The sequence below is a fragment of the Amphiura filiformis genome, chromosome 15 (genome assembly GCF_039555335.1).
Source record: "Amphiura filiformis chromosome 15, Afil_fr2py, whole genome shotgun sequence".
In the NCBI taxonomy this organism is placed as follows: Eukaryota; Metazoa; Echinodermata; class Ophiuroidea; order Amphilepidida; family Amphiuridae; genus Amphiura; species Amphiura filiformis.
In genome coordinates, this window is record NC_092642.1 from 8,384,190 (window position 1) to 8,400,831 (window position 16,642).

Consider the following 16,642-nt stretch of genomic DNA (forward strand, 5'->3'; position numbering starts at 1 on the left):
CTATGGAAGCACTCATCACATGATTGATTCTGTCGGAGCGTAATGGAACTCTGGAACTCACTTCCATCTGAACTCCGTACTGCTGTTTCTCTGCCAAGTTTCAAAAAAGGTCTCAAAACCTTCCTGTTCCCACAATAATCTGGTGGCTTTGTTTCAGTTTTGCTGTTTTATTTTGCCTTTCAAATATTTTGTGTTCCATCTTGGCGCCGTGGTCTTTATGAAATGGCGCCCTATAAATGCCTTGTATGTAATGTAATGTAATGTAATGTAAATAACAATAGATACGTGCACCACCAGGATATTGGTTGTATATATTCAATATGCCACTTGATCAATTATTTTATTGGTTTGTAAAGTACAAATTAGCGTGGACAATAATTGCTTAACCTCGGGTCACAAGTGCAACAGGGTTGTGTCAATTTGATGGATTTTCATAACAGTACTGGACAAATGGATAAAATGAATGGGCATTCACTGTATCAAAATGCAGTATTCAACAGGTATTCAATTAATTATTGTTGTACCGTATTGTAAAGAAACATCAGTCCTTCCCCATTGTGTTTATATGTTCTTGTGCAGGATGCGTAGCCCCATTACCTACTAAAACATCATTAGGCAGTAGTGAGAATGGAAAAAGCAACTAACATATTAGGAATATAAAATAAGAAAGTTAATTACAATCATTAAATTCTGTAAATTATATGAAAAGTACTTCAATTTTTTTTTTCCAGACTAAAAAGAACCCCAAGTTTATTTCCTACAGGCCGCACACAATTTATGGTGCAAAAGTACAATATAATATTTTATGTAAAATTAATAAATTTTTATTCTCCTGAAAAAGAAGAAGAAGCAGACCTCGACCACAAACTAAATTGTTAGTTATTAAATAACTTGTTTATTTTTGTTTCGTGTGGATGAGATATTATATCCATTTTTTTAAAACAAAATGTCAAATGAGTTGATAAATTATATGAACAAAATAATAAGTTAAAAATTAATATATTGGCATGTGCAGAATACCTAAGAATAAATATTGTTGCATGTTTCTCAATCAACACATGTGGACAAGTTAACTGAAATCAATAACAGTTATTGAAAATCAATGGTTAGGTTTCCTAAAAGATCTAATTTTCATGGTCAACCTACTTTTGTACCACTTTGTTTGAAATAATTTATTTTAACATAAATCCTGAATTATAGAGGGGTCAGATTTTAAAACAATATTCTGTTATCTATCTAATCGTTAAAACAGTCAGTTTCCAATACATACTTCCAGTGGTTAACACTTTTTACCACATTTTTGTTCACACCATTTAAACAACATATATCTTAGAGTGTAATATTTTTTACTGAGGAAAATAAGGAAAATATGAGCTTTCTTCTGATACCCAAATCTCTGTTTTGATTAATTTGATGAGGAAAAATGGTGGGACAAGGCTGTGACCTGGTCACATACCTGTAGAAGATGAAAAATTATCTCACATATTGGTTTTCAATTGTAGCCAATAAAAGGAAGCAATTTGTAATTTTAAGGACATGCTATATTAATTTCAAAGGTTGAACATTATGTAAAGAAACCTTTATTTTGTCAAGCTATTAGTACATATAACCTCTATTGTGCCTGTGCATTCGGAGTATAGCCACATTGTTAGTGACTATCGATTTGTAAATTCCCAACAATTGATTGCTAGTATAGGAATTAGTTTGTTGTGTCTGTATACAGATCAACATACAGTATGGTTGTGATAACAGTATAGTATATAACTTGGATATTAGGTTGCATTGATAACCTGACAACTGATTGCTGTCTACTGTAGATAGCAATTTATTTGGAATGTAATCACAAGAATTTTGGTGGCTATGGGCAAATACCATAGGACCCCCCCACCAATAATATGGCTAGGTACCCCCCCAATATTTAAAAAAAATCTTCAGGAGCCTGAGCTTCACAGTTGAAATGTTCTCAAAAACATTTTTACCAAGAACATAAAGATACTTATGGCTACTGTTGTTACACATTGTTGATATAAGCTTTCTGAGTCAATACCTGGCCCGGGTCAGTGTTCACAGAGGAAACGTTACATTTTAGTGCAATTTCTCAAAAATAGCCATTTTTGCTGCTTCTACACATAATATGAGAGATTTGTTCAAAATATTCAGATGGTTGTGATTGCTTTGTTTTCAACTCTTAATTTTAATTTATTGTGTTGTTTCTGTACTTTTGTGACTTCTCTTAATTTTAAGTTATTGTGTTGTTTCTGTACTTTTGTGACTGTATGTGTTTGTATGTATCTTTGTTTGTTTGTATTGATTGATTTTGCAAATTTGTTTGTAACATTATTCTACACCTGTTATGAACATTTTTCATACACGCTTCATATAGTTTGAAAATGTTCTAATCCAGTTGTTATCTGCTATGTTCTTGCAGTGCACTTCTGTGCATGTTTGGTTGTGTGGGATTTGACCTGTTTCTGTTATTTTGAATCTCAAATGTAAAATTGTCATCAAACCTAGGTTATGTTGAACTCATCTATGAATTTGAACGTATCTTTGTTTGTATTTCATTATTTGTTTGTATGTGTGGTGTGGTGTGGTGTGAGGTAGGCATAGGGGGTGGGTGAGGGGGTGTGTGTGACATGTGCTTACATGCAGATATGACTGGGGTGTTGTGTTGGGGTGTGTGGGGGGGGAGGAGGAGGTGTGTGTGTGTTCCTGGACTTCAGTGACAGTTGAGCTAATAACTTGTATGAATGTTTACACTGACCACACACATAACTGTGATCAATGCAGTGGGTTCTGTACCTGAATTTCAAAACTGCATGATATTTGCTGTGATTTAAACAAAACTAACCACCACACATTTTGTTTTCCATTTTCTCCTTTTCTTCACCTTTCTCAACAACTCTGTTCACTTTCTCTACAAATACACACCTTCTTTCGTTTCTATCATCTTACCCACCTTCTGGACGGACTTGCATTTCAATCCATCCATCCATCCCGCAGGTGTCAGTGTTTTTTATGAGCAGTATGAGCTCATTTGCATTATACATCGTAGATACCAACAGGTAAGTGTCACACAAATTTGAATTTGGGAATACGGACTGGCTAGCATCGCATCTTTTGTGCTTTCTATGTTGTAGGCTTGTAACATTGCTTGCTATATCCATAGGTTGTGTTTGATTTTATGCATATATTGGTATACTGGTATGTTAATGTTGTTTGCATGAGCAGTGCATGTACATGATATGTTGTATGCAAATTAGTACATGTACAATCATATGCATGTATTCATGTGCATTATGTGCCAATGCAATATGTTGAAGAAATTGTGAGGGCTATGGAAATGGGCAAATTATGCAAAATACTTACATGTATATGAGCGAGTAAGTAGAATCAAACAGCTGTTAATCATGTCATAGTTCGTACTGGTATACATGATTTGATCAATGCTTTTATTTATACATGTCGGTAAACTTGCCATTTGAAATGAATATGCCTATGACTGCCTAAGCAATTTCTTCAAACCTTTCTGTTGAGGTTCCTTTATTAAAGATCCTCATATTGTCAAAGAAAGGCTTTATTACCATTATGTGATGGTAGCTTAACTCATGATATTGACCGCTGCATTAATGTGCTTGTTTATGTTTGCTTCTTTCTTTTCTTCCCCTCCTTCCCTCCCTGAAATATGGACATTCCCCCAAATAGGTGTTCCTAGTATTTGCTCTAAGTGTGGGGTCGTTTATCACATACCTGTTGAAAGTTCATAAGTAAGTGATGGTGCATCCAAAATCAGGTGAAACATGATTATCAAGATATAATTCCTACTACTAACCTTCAAACAAAACTCATCATGTTCCATCTTTTTAAAGGACACACTATATATAGTATGCTGTGATATTTTCAATCTTGATTGATTGCAGTGGTACCACTTCAAACTTTCTCCTAAATATACATGGGTAAATACATGTATATAATAATATAACCAAGTTTATTTGACATTTTCAGGTCGTAGCATAGAACATTTTCCTCATGTAACAAAGCAATTTATTTTAATATTCCACTCGGGCAAAACAAGTTTCAAAACAAAATTCGGGAAATTCAAAATGTCTTTATTTTGTTTGCTAAACAGCACTGATTTTAATTTTAATTGTTCATGATTTTCTGATTTTCCCTAATCTTACTTTCCATGTTTCACATACTAACGTTCACATCAGCTACTAATAGTACTATAGTCTGTTCAGTAAGAGGTGGGACAGGACCCCAATAATTAACCTTGTTATCTCATATACTCTGTGCAAAGTCAGGCTCCATCTTTCTCTAAATCACAGTGCTCAAAATGATCTCTAGCAACTGCCATAAGTTGACAACATGACCTTTGTTTCATTTGCAAAGTCAGGCTCCATCTTTCTCTAAATCACAGTGCTCAAAATGATCTCTAGCAACTGCCATAAGTTGACAACATGACCTTTGTTTCATTTGTGTAAGATTCATGTACTTTGGCAAAGGTCATGTTCCACCTTATATGCGCTGTCATAGTGCAAGTTAGAATATGACCGTTGCAAGGTCAACTGGATCACAATTTCTTTGTTACGAACCACTGATCGAAATGATCACAAACCAAAGCCTATGGCATATCAAAATTTGGAACAGGTGTGTGAGCCCAGGCTTGGAGCAGTAACCAATGGTTACTAACGTGCACTACGACAGCGAATTGGATAGACTAGAGTGTGCATTCATTCATGGTCAGAATAATTAATAATAATTTTGGTTAACTAGTACTATCTGAGTTGACCTGTGTTTATATTTGATGCGCCCTCTGTTGGTCTGAGATAAAAATTGATGGTCAAAAGACGCTATAGTTTTGGAGAAAAGATTCTGGCACATTGGTTTCAATTCCACTTCAAACATTCAAGAGCGTTCTTATTGTTGCACAAAATGCATCTAAATACAACTTTTGTGATACATTGTTTTCTGCTCCTTTCACAAATGGGTGCGTTTTGATGGAAGCATCTCTTAATTTTGCAGTCTAAAAGACAAGTTAGTCAAACTAGGAAGGTTCATACAGGGGCATACCTAGAACCTTTAGACCCCAGGATACACATCGGCAAGAATAAGGCTGATTTTGCATGTTTTAGGCAATCCCTACCTGGGGGTGTGCATATCCTGCGCACCTCCTTTCCTCGCCCTAAATAAACCATACGACAATATCAGTTCATATTTTATTGGCGTTTCATTTCACCTGCACTGCAGTTTAGGCTTTATCCACCATCATCCCTCGATAAACTAATTTCAATTCAGGAAGCGCTTCATGTCTATCACCCATTTGATACACGTACAAACTACCGCTTGTAAACTGTTATCTTCAGTCCGGAGATTACAAGGGATCCCAGGAACATACTTGATTAGCCTTGTACACAGCGGCATTCCCAGTGACTAGCCAACGTTGCATGTTTGTTTTGAACAACTGAAAAACGGTGACCTTTGTTCATAGCACATACAAACAATAATTACTCAATATGACTATTAATAACAGGGTTGCACAGTACATGTATTATTGTGTGCACCTTACCTTTACTTTACCTTTACTTTAACAAAGCAGTGTACCTCATGCTTCAGAAACTTCTTCACTTGGGAAAATATGTGTAATTTGACCTGCCATAAGCATCAATTGTTCTGTTTTTATCAATCATTGCAATCATACATTGTAGCACCTAAATTAACATTTTGACATGATTGCTTCATGTGTTGAAATTGTTTTCCATCATAATATGCTCAACAAAATATTTGAAATTATTTAAAGAGAAAAGTACTAAAAATTTCCCTGAATTATTATTTTGCTGTTCAATCATTTTCAGTTTTAGCCAGAAAAGAATAACATAATTATACGAGGGTTTTGAGATTATCTTTATTATCTGCTGTGTCTGGCATGTTTTGTCAAGCATGTATCATGTCACTTTCATCCATGTTCATACTAGTCTTTGTCAAAGACCTCGCGATCCTAGGGGCGGCGGCGAAGCCCGCTGAGCTGAGCGCCGGGCGCGACAAAGCGGCGGCTTGCGACAGCGAGCCAGCGAATAGGTGGCGCTCCCACTACGGTGGTGGTCCAGGCAGAGCCTTGTTGAAAGGCTATGTTCATACTAACATATTAAACCTTTAATATGATCAGTGCAAGGGATTGTGGGCATTACATCTGCATATTTTTTAAGGCTTTGAAACCATTCTTGCATGTAGCTTCATTTTGAGAGCTATTTTTAATTTTAGCTCTGAATTTCAGCGATGTCAATATCTGTTGAGTAGAAATTATTCACAAGTTGATTTTGTTGCATTTTATTCCTTTTAATGCAAGTTTTGTGAAAAAAACAAAGTTTCGGCAACCCTGGTGCTTAAAGTTTATATATCAATATTGCAATTTGGAATATGTTTTCATTTTGCTTAAATACAAATTAAGAAGAAATTTTTATGAGCAGAAACATTTGTGCATAATTTTTACTCCAATTTTGAAATGTGATTTGAGATGCACGGTAAGTTCAAAAAATGTTGTAAAAATTTCCTTGACAGTTAAGCTGTAAGCTTCTGCTGTAGTTAGAAAATCACACAGATTAACTAAAAAAATGTTGAATAGAATTTATTATAATAAATAATTATGTGATTCTATATATTCATCAGTAGTTTTGTATCCATGTCATAGCAAACTATCTGTAATATCTGTTCAAATACTTTTTGATCTTGATTAATTATCATGCTCTATGTCGCAATATAATGCTATGTCATATTGAATCTTCCAGGGTTTGTATATTTTTTATCTATTTTGGAATTTAATAATACAAACTATATCTAATGGTTTGGTAACTTTTGTGAATATTGTTGTTCATTACGTAGCATATAAACTTCTTAAGGAGTGAAGTGTATTGTCAAACTTTAACTGCTTTTGGTATTGAGACAAAGTTGCTTTGTATGGAATTTTGTTTGTTGTTTATGTAACAGGTTTGTTCAGTCAAAATAAAAGCATGTTTCAGAGCTTGTGAAGATTTTAAAATTCAAGAATCTGTTCCCCCCCCCCCCGACTCGAACTTAGTCAAAAGAAGCTTTTAAGCTAAAAAGATGCTTGAGAGGAGGGCCTAATTGTTAGCATTGTCATACATGTATTATTGTATGTAAGATGTTTGTTTACTGTATTATTGTATGTAGATGTATATTGTTTATAAAGCTTACCAGCTCATCATTTTATTGGGTATAATTATGTTGGAACCTAAAATGTAAGCTTCCTACATAAAGAACCATGTGGAAACCTACAGGATATGATACTGTCGCAGCTATTAAATGTCAAGATAATTATGATACTCCCATTGAAGAACATGGAAGGAAGACATTATTTTTGAGTGCCAACAAATTTGTCCGCATCAAGGATGTCACACGACTGTAATAAATGTTTTCATTTGAAATGTGTAAAAGATTTGCATTTGTAAAGTTAGGGAGCCAGCGGAAAATTGTGCAATAGTGGTAACATTTTGTGTACACAGGGGAAAGAAGAATTACGCAACGCACACTAGCACATTTAAACATGAATTTACAAATGGAAATTTGTGTACAGTTAAAATGTCTAAAATGCCCTAGCTTTTATTATTTTTGTCCCACATAAATATCCACTAACATATCCTTTTACATCAATTATATTGTGTACAGCCCATTTAAGAAACAACTTCTAAGGTATCATGAAGCCTTAGCGTAAGTAAATTTTGTCATAATTATTGCATTCTATGCACCAGCTTCTATATCAACAGCCAAAGTTGATTAAGCCTGAAGACGCTTGATCTCTGAATACACAATTCTTTATATTAATGTAAGCTTCACCATTCTGTTTTATAATGCTTAAAGGTGGGTAACCTGATTGACAACCTCATCCCCCCACTTTACCCCATCAAAATGTAGATTTTGGTGTCAGGCGAAAGCTCATATTTTTCTCATTAACATATTGAAATTAGGCGTTCCAAATCGGTATGTTTCGGAAGAAATCATCAAAAAACTGTCAAAGTAGTCTCAACTTTGGTATACCACGTTTGAGACTAATTAGACAGTTTTTTGATGATATCTTCGGAAATACCCGAGTTGGATCTTCTAATTTCAATATGGTACTGAGAAAAATATGGTCTTTCACTTGAAATCAATATATTACATGATCATGATGATTATCATTAATAAAAACACTGTAGACTACTTTACACTGTATAAATGTTGGTAATTCCATAAGGAATTAGTCCCATTTAAAAAAAAAAAACCCCATTTACATGTTCTTTTTGGATGAGTGCTTGAAAGAGATGACATTTTATGTTATATGTAAGTTTTAAAGAATTTGATTTTCCAAATATATAATATCAGGTCACCTTCCTTTAAGAAATAATAGCAGTAGTTGTATATAACTTTGTGATACACCAACACTGAACTAAAGTTCAGGTGTTATGAGTGTTAATTGAGATATAATTACAACATACGACTGAGCACTTTCTTCTAGTGTGAATATGCTTCATGCAATATTTATGTTAACCATATTCGACTTAATTAGTGCCCTTCTCTAATAAGTGCCCTAACTTATCCAAGTTACTGTACTTATACTTAATGAACTTGTACTCGTTTAAAATTGAGTTATAATGATTTTGACTTATGTTTCACAACCACTAGTTCTAAATATTATCATATGTTTTAGCATTTTTTGTTTCTAGTAAAACAACTTTTATCGCATTGACGCACCCTTATTTGGACTCAGAACTATTAATTAAGTCGAATATGGCATATATCACGCATTAAAAAATCAACAACATTATACGGATTCTGTGTACTGTTTCTCTTAAAGTAGATATTAAAAGCTTCTTCTTGCATTATTGTTATTTTAAGTAGAAGTGTTATTATTAATTAAGGGTTATATCATTATACGTAACACGATTCCAGCATATCCTGATTACATTGAAGGATAGTAAGTAGCCAATGAGGAAGTGATTATATTTTCACACTGGTAAACATAAAGATCCAAACGGGTTCGTGGTTAATAGGTCAGTAAATTCAGTGAAAAGAATCCATAAAAGTTCCTGTTCTGAAAGAAATTAATTGACATTTAACAGCAACTGAATTAACTCTTTATGTACTAATTTGTAAAGTTTTTTGTATTATAAATACAGAAAATAAGTAGACTAGTTTCTTGGTTCTGGATCAAGCAATTGTAATTGCCTTCAACTCAGCCAGCTGTCTATCAGAGCAGACAGTTTAGACAGTCACTATTTATAATTCTAGGATGAGTAATGTGGTAGGCCTACAGTATTACATTTACAACATGAGGGTACTTCAAGTGATACTGAAGCTATGGGGAATTTCCATTTAATAGGCATGAAGTTTATTTATTTTTGCGTATGACGAAGAAGCAACATATTATATTATGTTGAATGCTTATTTTCAGTTATCCTGTTGACGGCTATTTGTAGGGGTAGCAAACTATACTCTGTGTGAAGATTTCTACTTGTTACTGGCATTTAAAAATGAAAAAAGAAGTAAACAAACAAGAAAAAACCCAAAAGATGGAAAATCCACTATTGTTTAGAATTTGGTAACTTTAGTAAAACGATTCAAAGATGCATTTATAGAGAGTTGTGAAAAAGAAATGGATGTACTACATGTTCGTGTAGCACTTGAAACCAGACTCTAACCAGATGGGCACAAATGTTGTGTCATGTGTGACCTTATTGTTACAATTGTTAAGACTCTCTCACATGAAATGTATATCAGTTGAACTACCTTAGCCCTGCCACTCGTAAGAAAGTTATCTGTAAGTCTTCCGAAGAGACTACAGGTATGACTAAACATGAGGTCTTGAAAGGCGAAGTACTTTGTAACTAACTGCACAAATTAGTCAACTATTTTTGTGACTTTTTCCTCAAGAAAAAAGCAATTTTGCTGCAGTGAATTGTCAAAAATTTAGCATCCGCCTATAGATAAGGTTTCAAAAAAGCAAAATGTGACACAGCATCCACTGGGGTAAAAACATTTACTACACACAGTTAAAACCCCAGCGTTTAAAAAAGATTTGATTGTTTTTGTCCCATTGGATGTTGTGTCACATTTTTACTGTTTTACATTTATACTTTATTAGTTTGACACACATGTATCCTTTTGGATCCATCCTTTGGTTCCCTGCTAGGCAGTTGGAAATAGAATTTTCAAGTAATTTTGTATGCAATCTAGCAGAATTTTAAAATAAAAATAAAAATAAATTGGCTCTTAGTCATTTTATAGAGAGCCAACATGCCTTTTCTGTGTAAAATATTTTCTCACAAATGACATACTGTATCTGCTTGTGATATTATAAAAATACAGGTACTACATGGAAATATAGGTTAAATAGGGCAAACTATTTCCCCCTCAATAATGGCTATGGGCCTATCACCCCAAACCTGGAGGGTGAGGGGTTATAGGCCCATAGTTTGACCTATTTTCCCGATTAAGCCATGTCGTATTTCATATTTGTTTTATCACACCTCTTACATTTATGAGCTAATGGTGCCAATTATTTATTTATCTTAATTCAAATTTAATTCTTCATTATCAGCATCAGTTAAACATACAAATCTGGCTGGGCAAGTCATTTTGAACTGTGATTGTTACGGTATGCTTCCCCAGTTAAAATATAATATTCAATAGGGGTCCGACGTGCAATTTAATTCTGGCTCCAGATTTTAACACTGGGATTGGGGTTTTTTGGAAATAGCAGAAAATTTAAACGGTTAATCGTCTGTTCACATAGATCAGCTGGTGGTGTGGCTGAATCTGTTTTTGTTTTGACCAATCAATTGGCTCTATTAGCTCACGAATATGTAAGAGGTGTAATAAATACTATTTACATAAATGTATGTGCACACTAAAACATGCGCTTATTTTTTCACTCACTCAACACTTCAGCAGCTGATTACTTACAATTATACTGTAAAAGTGATATGGAGAACATTTTCACTACAGTATTTTTTGTGCTTTTCAAACTCTTTTTGTGCATAACATTCTTTATAAATAATCTTGGAAATGTTTAAACTTTGATCACTTTTGTGCTGTGCATCAAATCAATTGCAAGGAAACTTACCACTTTGTAATACATGTAATGTATTTTGAAAAGAGTTTGAAAAGCACAAAAGATACTTTAGTGAAAATGTAGTGAATAATGTATTTTATATTTATTTTGCACACGTTTCACTTCACATTTTTATATTTAAATTTGCAATTCTACACAAATTTCTCAAATTTGCAAAAACTAAACACCACAAAAGTAACTTTGTACTGAACTTTTTAATTTACTTTTTAATTTGTACAATCTTAATGTAAGATCAAATTGAGTATCATCAACATTATGTGTAGGTCCATATGATTTCACACCACCAAATAGTATTATACGGTCGTGCGCCCTGAATGCATTTCTCAGAAAAAAACCATGCATAGCCTAAAGTAAGCATTAAAATGAGCAGAAATTTGCATAACTTTGGCTAAATTTGGATTGGTCATGATTAGTAATATCAAATCTTGCAAGTGTACCACAGATGGGAGAGATCGAGTAATTTTTAATGATTTTAAGCAGTCGTTTCTATACAGAAACACTGGCATGATTTTGGAGGTAAATTAGGTAATTCCCAGACATCATAGACTTCGAGGGCCAGTCGTAAAAAATAATGACGGTCAACCTATATTTTTTCCAGTCAGAGGGATCAGGCTAGGGCTAATTTCAACCATCAAAGCTGTCGCTAAGAACTGAGTAGCTCTTGCGAAGAAAAAATGATGTTTTCTTGAGGCAAATTTAGTACATATCTCTATGGGGATTTATTTGGTGGTGTGAGATCATATCATCCAATTATATATTTCCCTCCAATCTGCCTAAATGTTATTATATATTGTATAATTATTTAACAAACAGATTTATTTGCAATTTAAAACTAAAACTTTTAAATTCTATTACAAAGTGGACAGAACCTCGAACTGGTCAGCTATGTAGATACGATTGAAAAAAATGCAAGTTCGCTTTTGGTTAATTCTGTTTGGAGTTTAGTTCTAATAAATTTTTTTTCATTTTAGAAATACAATGCTGGATTATTGAAATGCTCTTTCAGAGCAAAATTGGGTTTACACACAATATGAAATCAAATGAATCATTTAAAATGTGATCACTGATTTGTGAAATAAGAAAAGAAAGAAACATTGCATCATATGAGAAAAACAAAATAGGATTGTGGAAAAGGCTTTCTCTCTGTTTAATCTACTGTGTCTTGTCTCAAGTTGAAAGTAATGCCATGTTGGAATTTGCAGTTGCAGATTCAAATCAGTGTGTTTTCAGGGTCAAATTGCTCTTCTATATGTGTATATGCCCCTCTGAATAAGATTAGCGTGCGTGATTCGAGTCTGCCACTAAAATCCAACATGGCCTTTACTCTCAACTGGAGACAAGACTAAATGTACTATAGCTTGAGTGTGTGTTGACAATTGTTACATGTTTAAAGTGTCGGTAATCAATTCACAGCACTGATCAAAAGTGACAGTTTGATTGAATATCTGCTAAAGACAGTAACTGTTGTGTATTTATAACCGTTTATCATACAGCAGTAGACATTGCAATATAAATGTGTTTGAAAGAAATTGTGCACAAATTAAGTTCTGCTCATCCTTGTGTGTTTGATATCCATGGAGCAGCCAGGGGATGCAAAGAGGGCAATGGGCTGAACATTTTGAAGTAAAAGTTGGAAAATGGAAAAATGTGTTTAATATTTAAGGAATACTGCACATGAATGGGATGAAAATGTAATGATACATACGGCTATGCTATACAACATTGTTATGACAAGCATTCCTTTCCTCATCAAACATACATTCAAAAGTTTCGTAGAATGCAGTTCTGCAAAGCAACATTGCGTTTACAAAAATCAATCAAACTGGGGGTCGGCGATTGCGTAGAAGTGGCCAGGTCTCCTCCCCTATACATGCCGACGACCAATTGGTCAACCATCTTGTTGTTGTTAAGACCATTGATCAGCCAATCAGCATGATTGTTTATCACTTCTGTGTTTAAATTTGGCGCACATCACAGACCACAGAAGTAATACATTTTTTACTTTAGTGCCCTTTGTGCCTTCTGCCTCGGTTTCAAAATGAGTGTCCTTATAAAATGAATTGTTAGTTCTGTTCATAGGTCTTCAGAGAGCCCCTGGCTTGCTCCATAACAAGCAGAGAGAGGGTTAACCTGGGTATATTGTTTTTGTTGTATCATGTTTTCTGTAAAGTGCTAATCTAAGTCTTTGCGTAAGCTTACCTCATCTATTGAGTATTTAAGCGTATCGGTAAATTGTAAGTAACAGCCAGTTAAGTAATTGCCAGTGATGAAATTCATCAAGTTGATTGCCTTCAACATGTCTTTAATGCAATGTAAGCCGCATCAAGGGTTGACACTGTTGTTTATTTGTGGCGTCTCTTTTCTGAGCTCTGTGCAGCCATCAAGAGAAACCAGGTTGAGGAACACGAGAACATCTACAGCTCTACACTGGCTTTCATTATTTGTTCATCAAGTTGTAATAACCAGCTATCTTCTACATGTAGTATAAGTCCAATCCCTCGAATGAAATTTTAAGTACTGAAAATTTAAACTAAAAGAAAGTTTTTTTCCTTCTTTGGAAAGAGAGGGTTCATAAAAAAAGATGTGTATTTGTGTATATTGTATACATTAATTAATAGTATATAAACGAATATCTAGAAATGTATTTCCTCAGAATAAAGGCCTTAAAATTGGGATGAAATGTTTTCTATAGGAAAGTTAGTGGATGCCTCTAAATGAATGTTTTTTGACAAAAGAGTTGAAAGGCAGACACCCTCCACAAAAACATTACAATAGATTGGTCTTCCAATAATGCATGTTTGTACATCCACCTGTATCAGTAATATAGTTACCCAAACTCCAAATTGTGTTTTTGTGGACGGTGTCTGCCTTTCAACTCTTTTGTCAAAAAACAATCATTTAGAGGCATATATGCTTGTAGATGGAATTCTATAATATTTATATAGCCTCGGAAAAAATATGAGGAAACTGTAAATTAGGTATGAATGAAATATTAGTTCCTCTGGGATGGTGACATAATATGATGAATGAATTTGGTCTTTATTTGTTGATAAAAATATTGCAGTTTTGTGATAAATTATTTTGAATAAGATGTCATCAGCCAATAAGTTAATTCCATTAGGGAAATAATGAAAGAACTTATGGATGTACGCTAGTAATGCTTTGATGGTCAGTAAAATTTACCACCGACTATATACTAATTTGTTGAAGTAGAAATTAAGTTTCATTGATTTTTTTACATGAGGCTGCCAAGTGGTAACTGAGAATGTATCTTTGTTGATGTACACATTGTCACAGCACAGTTTGATGTGCACAGTTACAATGTGTGCATCAACAAATATATGTAAAGGATTCCAGGAAATACAGAAAAGGTGAATACTTGTCAATGTGCTGCTAGTTTGAGTGGTTTAATCCTCTGATTGATACTGCTGAATTATTTCTGTGAACAAGAGAATTTTGAAAACATTGATTCAAAATTAAAACAAACAAGTATGTTTAATTAATGCAAAACTAATAAAAGCTTGCATTTGGCAAAATATAAAATAAAACTATAAATAAGAATACATTATTTCTCAAGCTTGGGTCTGCCTCAGTTACTATGCATGAACATTCATGACATTCAGCGAAAGGTTATTTTCCCTATTCTTTCATTGGGAAGTGAAAAACATACTTATACAGCCAGCTTGGTGTTTTATGTTACACCCAGCTGGTATTTAGACCGTGTGAAACCATTATGAGGCAACTGTGAACAAGATTTTATGCATGATGAAAAAAAGCGATGTTTTATTTGGATGTTGAAGTTAGAGATGGAGGAGTTGAGTTGACCCAGGCCTAGTTATACTGTGTGAAAACTTGAATACATGTACATATTGATTAGCTAATCATCTTGTGGTAATTTATTATTATACCGGGTATGAAAGATGGGTATCATCCATGTTCTTATCTGGGCTCTCCATTTAGAGCAAACTAAAAAGTCAAAGGTAATTTAATGGACCTACTTCCAGTGTTTGTACTGAGATATTCAATTACACTGATATATGAATAGTTTAGTTCATGTTGTTGCTTAAGGGTTTTTTGTCACATTGAAATTGTGTGAAAATGTGGACTAGGAATGTATGTCAAGTAATATACAAACTCTGGAGTTTCACCAGGATCTATGGTGAGAGTTAACAAGAGATTCATTATGTGCCGCATTGGTTCCATTTACCGCCCATGCCTCTATAAGCACCCACTCAATGACTGTACTACACATAATCCTCCATCTTTATGTGCAGGATCCAACTAAACATGTATCAAACACAGGACCATCTACACATTCAATCCACATTTTGAGCAATTTTTAACATATGTAATTGTGTAAACTATATAACAAATCATGCCCTCGTAGAACAATTAATGATCATGCACTAAGCATTTAGAAAATTTTGTGGCTGACAACTTGTGAACCACGTCAGCTGGCCCAATCTGGAGAAAGAAGCAACTTATAAGGTGGAACCACATGGGCTTCTCCAGTCTTGGTCAAGGGGGAAAGTGAACCAACAAGGCGGTCATTGAACCTTCCCCCGTATATAGGACAAGAGTTTTTACTTAATAAGCAGCATGACCCTTCCTCACACCTGGGGAAAGCTGCCATAGATAGGATGGCAAAGTGTTGAAAACACTTTTTGATTTATTGATGACTTCCTAGAAGTATTTGTCATGGAAGTTAAATTATAGCCTTTTACAACATTGGGCTGTTACAGTTGAAATCCACACACTTCTATAGAAGACATGACATAATCCTTCCACATCTAGGAGTGTGAATTTCAAATGGGGTTACCTCAATGTGTGACACGACTCCAAATCTGCACTCCATGTCATGTCTTCCATAGGGGTGTATGGATTTCAGCTGGAATAACTTAATGGAAAGAGTGATGAGAGTATGAAGCCTGAAAACTTGTAACAGGCATCAGAAATGAGTTACCAACTAAATCCCTCAGTGCACAAGTGCCGGGATCGTTGGCATAATCTCTGGTCTCTCTGGCTCTGTGTGTTTGTACAGAAAACATGGATGGCCACAGAGGTATGGATGGAGCCTGAGGTCAGTGCATCTACCTGTTGCCTGTCCAAACAATGAAACATCCCAAACCGGGAATAAAATAAACTGCAAACTGTTGAGAACAGTTAAAATCTCCCCAGAATGAATACCATTAAAATATCCTGTTATACAGAAGTATGATTAAATGTTTGCTTGTGTAAGGTTTTACAATTTGCCAAAATGAACTTTGCTCATTTTTAAATTTGTGATTTTTAATTTGCTTTGATCTATACATAAGGCCTCAAAAAAGAAGTATTGCTCTTGAAGCTAGCTCCAAAGTTAGGATTGGTCAGTTGGTTTCTGCTCTTTAAAAAAAATATTTTGCCACAAGTGAAATTAAAAAATGCAAGGTCACCACATGATCATCAAACGGTAATTGAAAGGTTATATCTGTCTTGTGTGGTTCAAATTACATACAGGCAAAACATTTTCAGAGATTT

General features: G+C 34.3%; 1 protein-coding gene across 1 annotated transcript in view; it reads left to right on the forward strand.

Moving 5' to 3' along the window:
• The window catches only part of LOC140171203 (calcium-activated potassium channel subunit alpha-1-like), a 197,772-nt gene that overhangs the window by 20,305 nt on the left and 160,825 nt on the right, over positions 1–16,642 (forward strand). The window contains exons 2-3 of the mRNA XM_072194417.1: positions 3,004–3,065; positions 3,706–3,767. Of these exons, the coding sequence (XP_072050518.1) occupies positions 3,004–3,065; positions 3,706–3,767 (124 nt within the window). The remainder of the gene's footprint in view (positions 1–3,003; positions 3,066–3,705; positions 3,768–16,642) is intronic.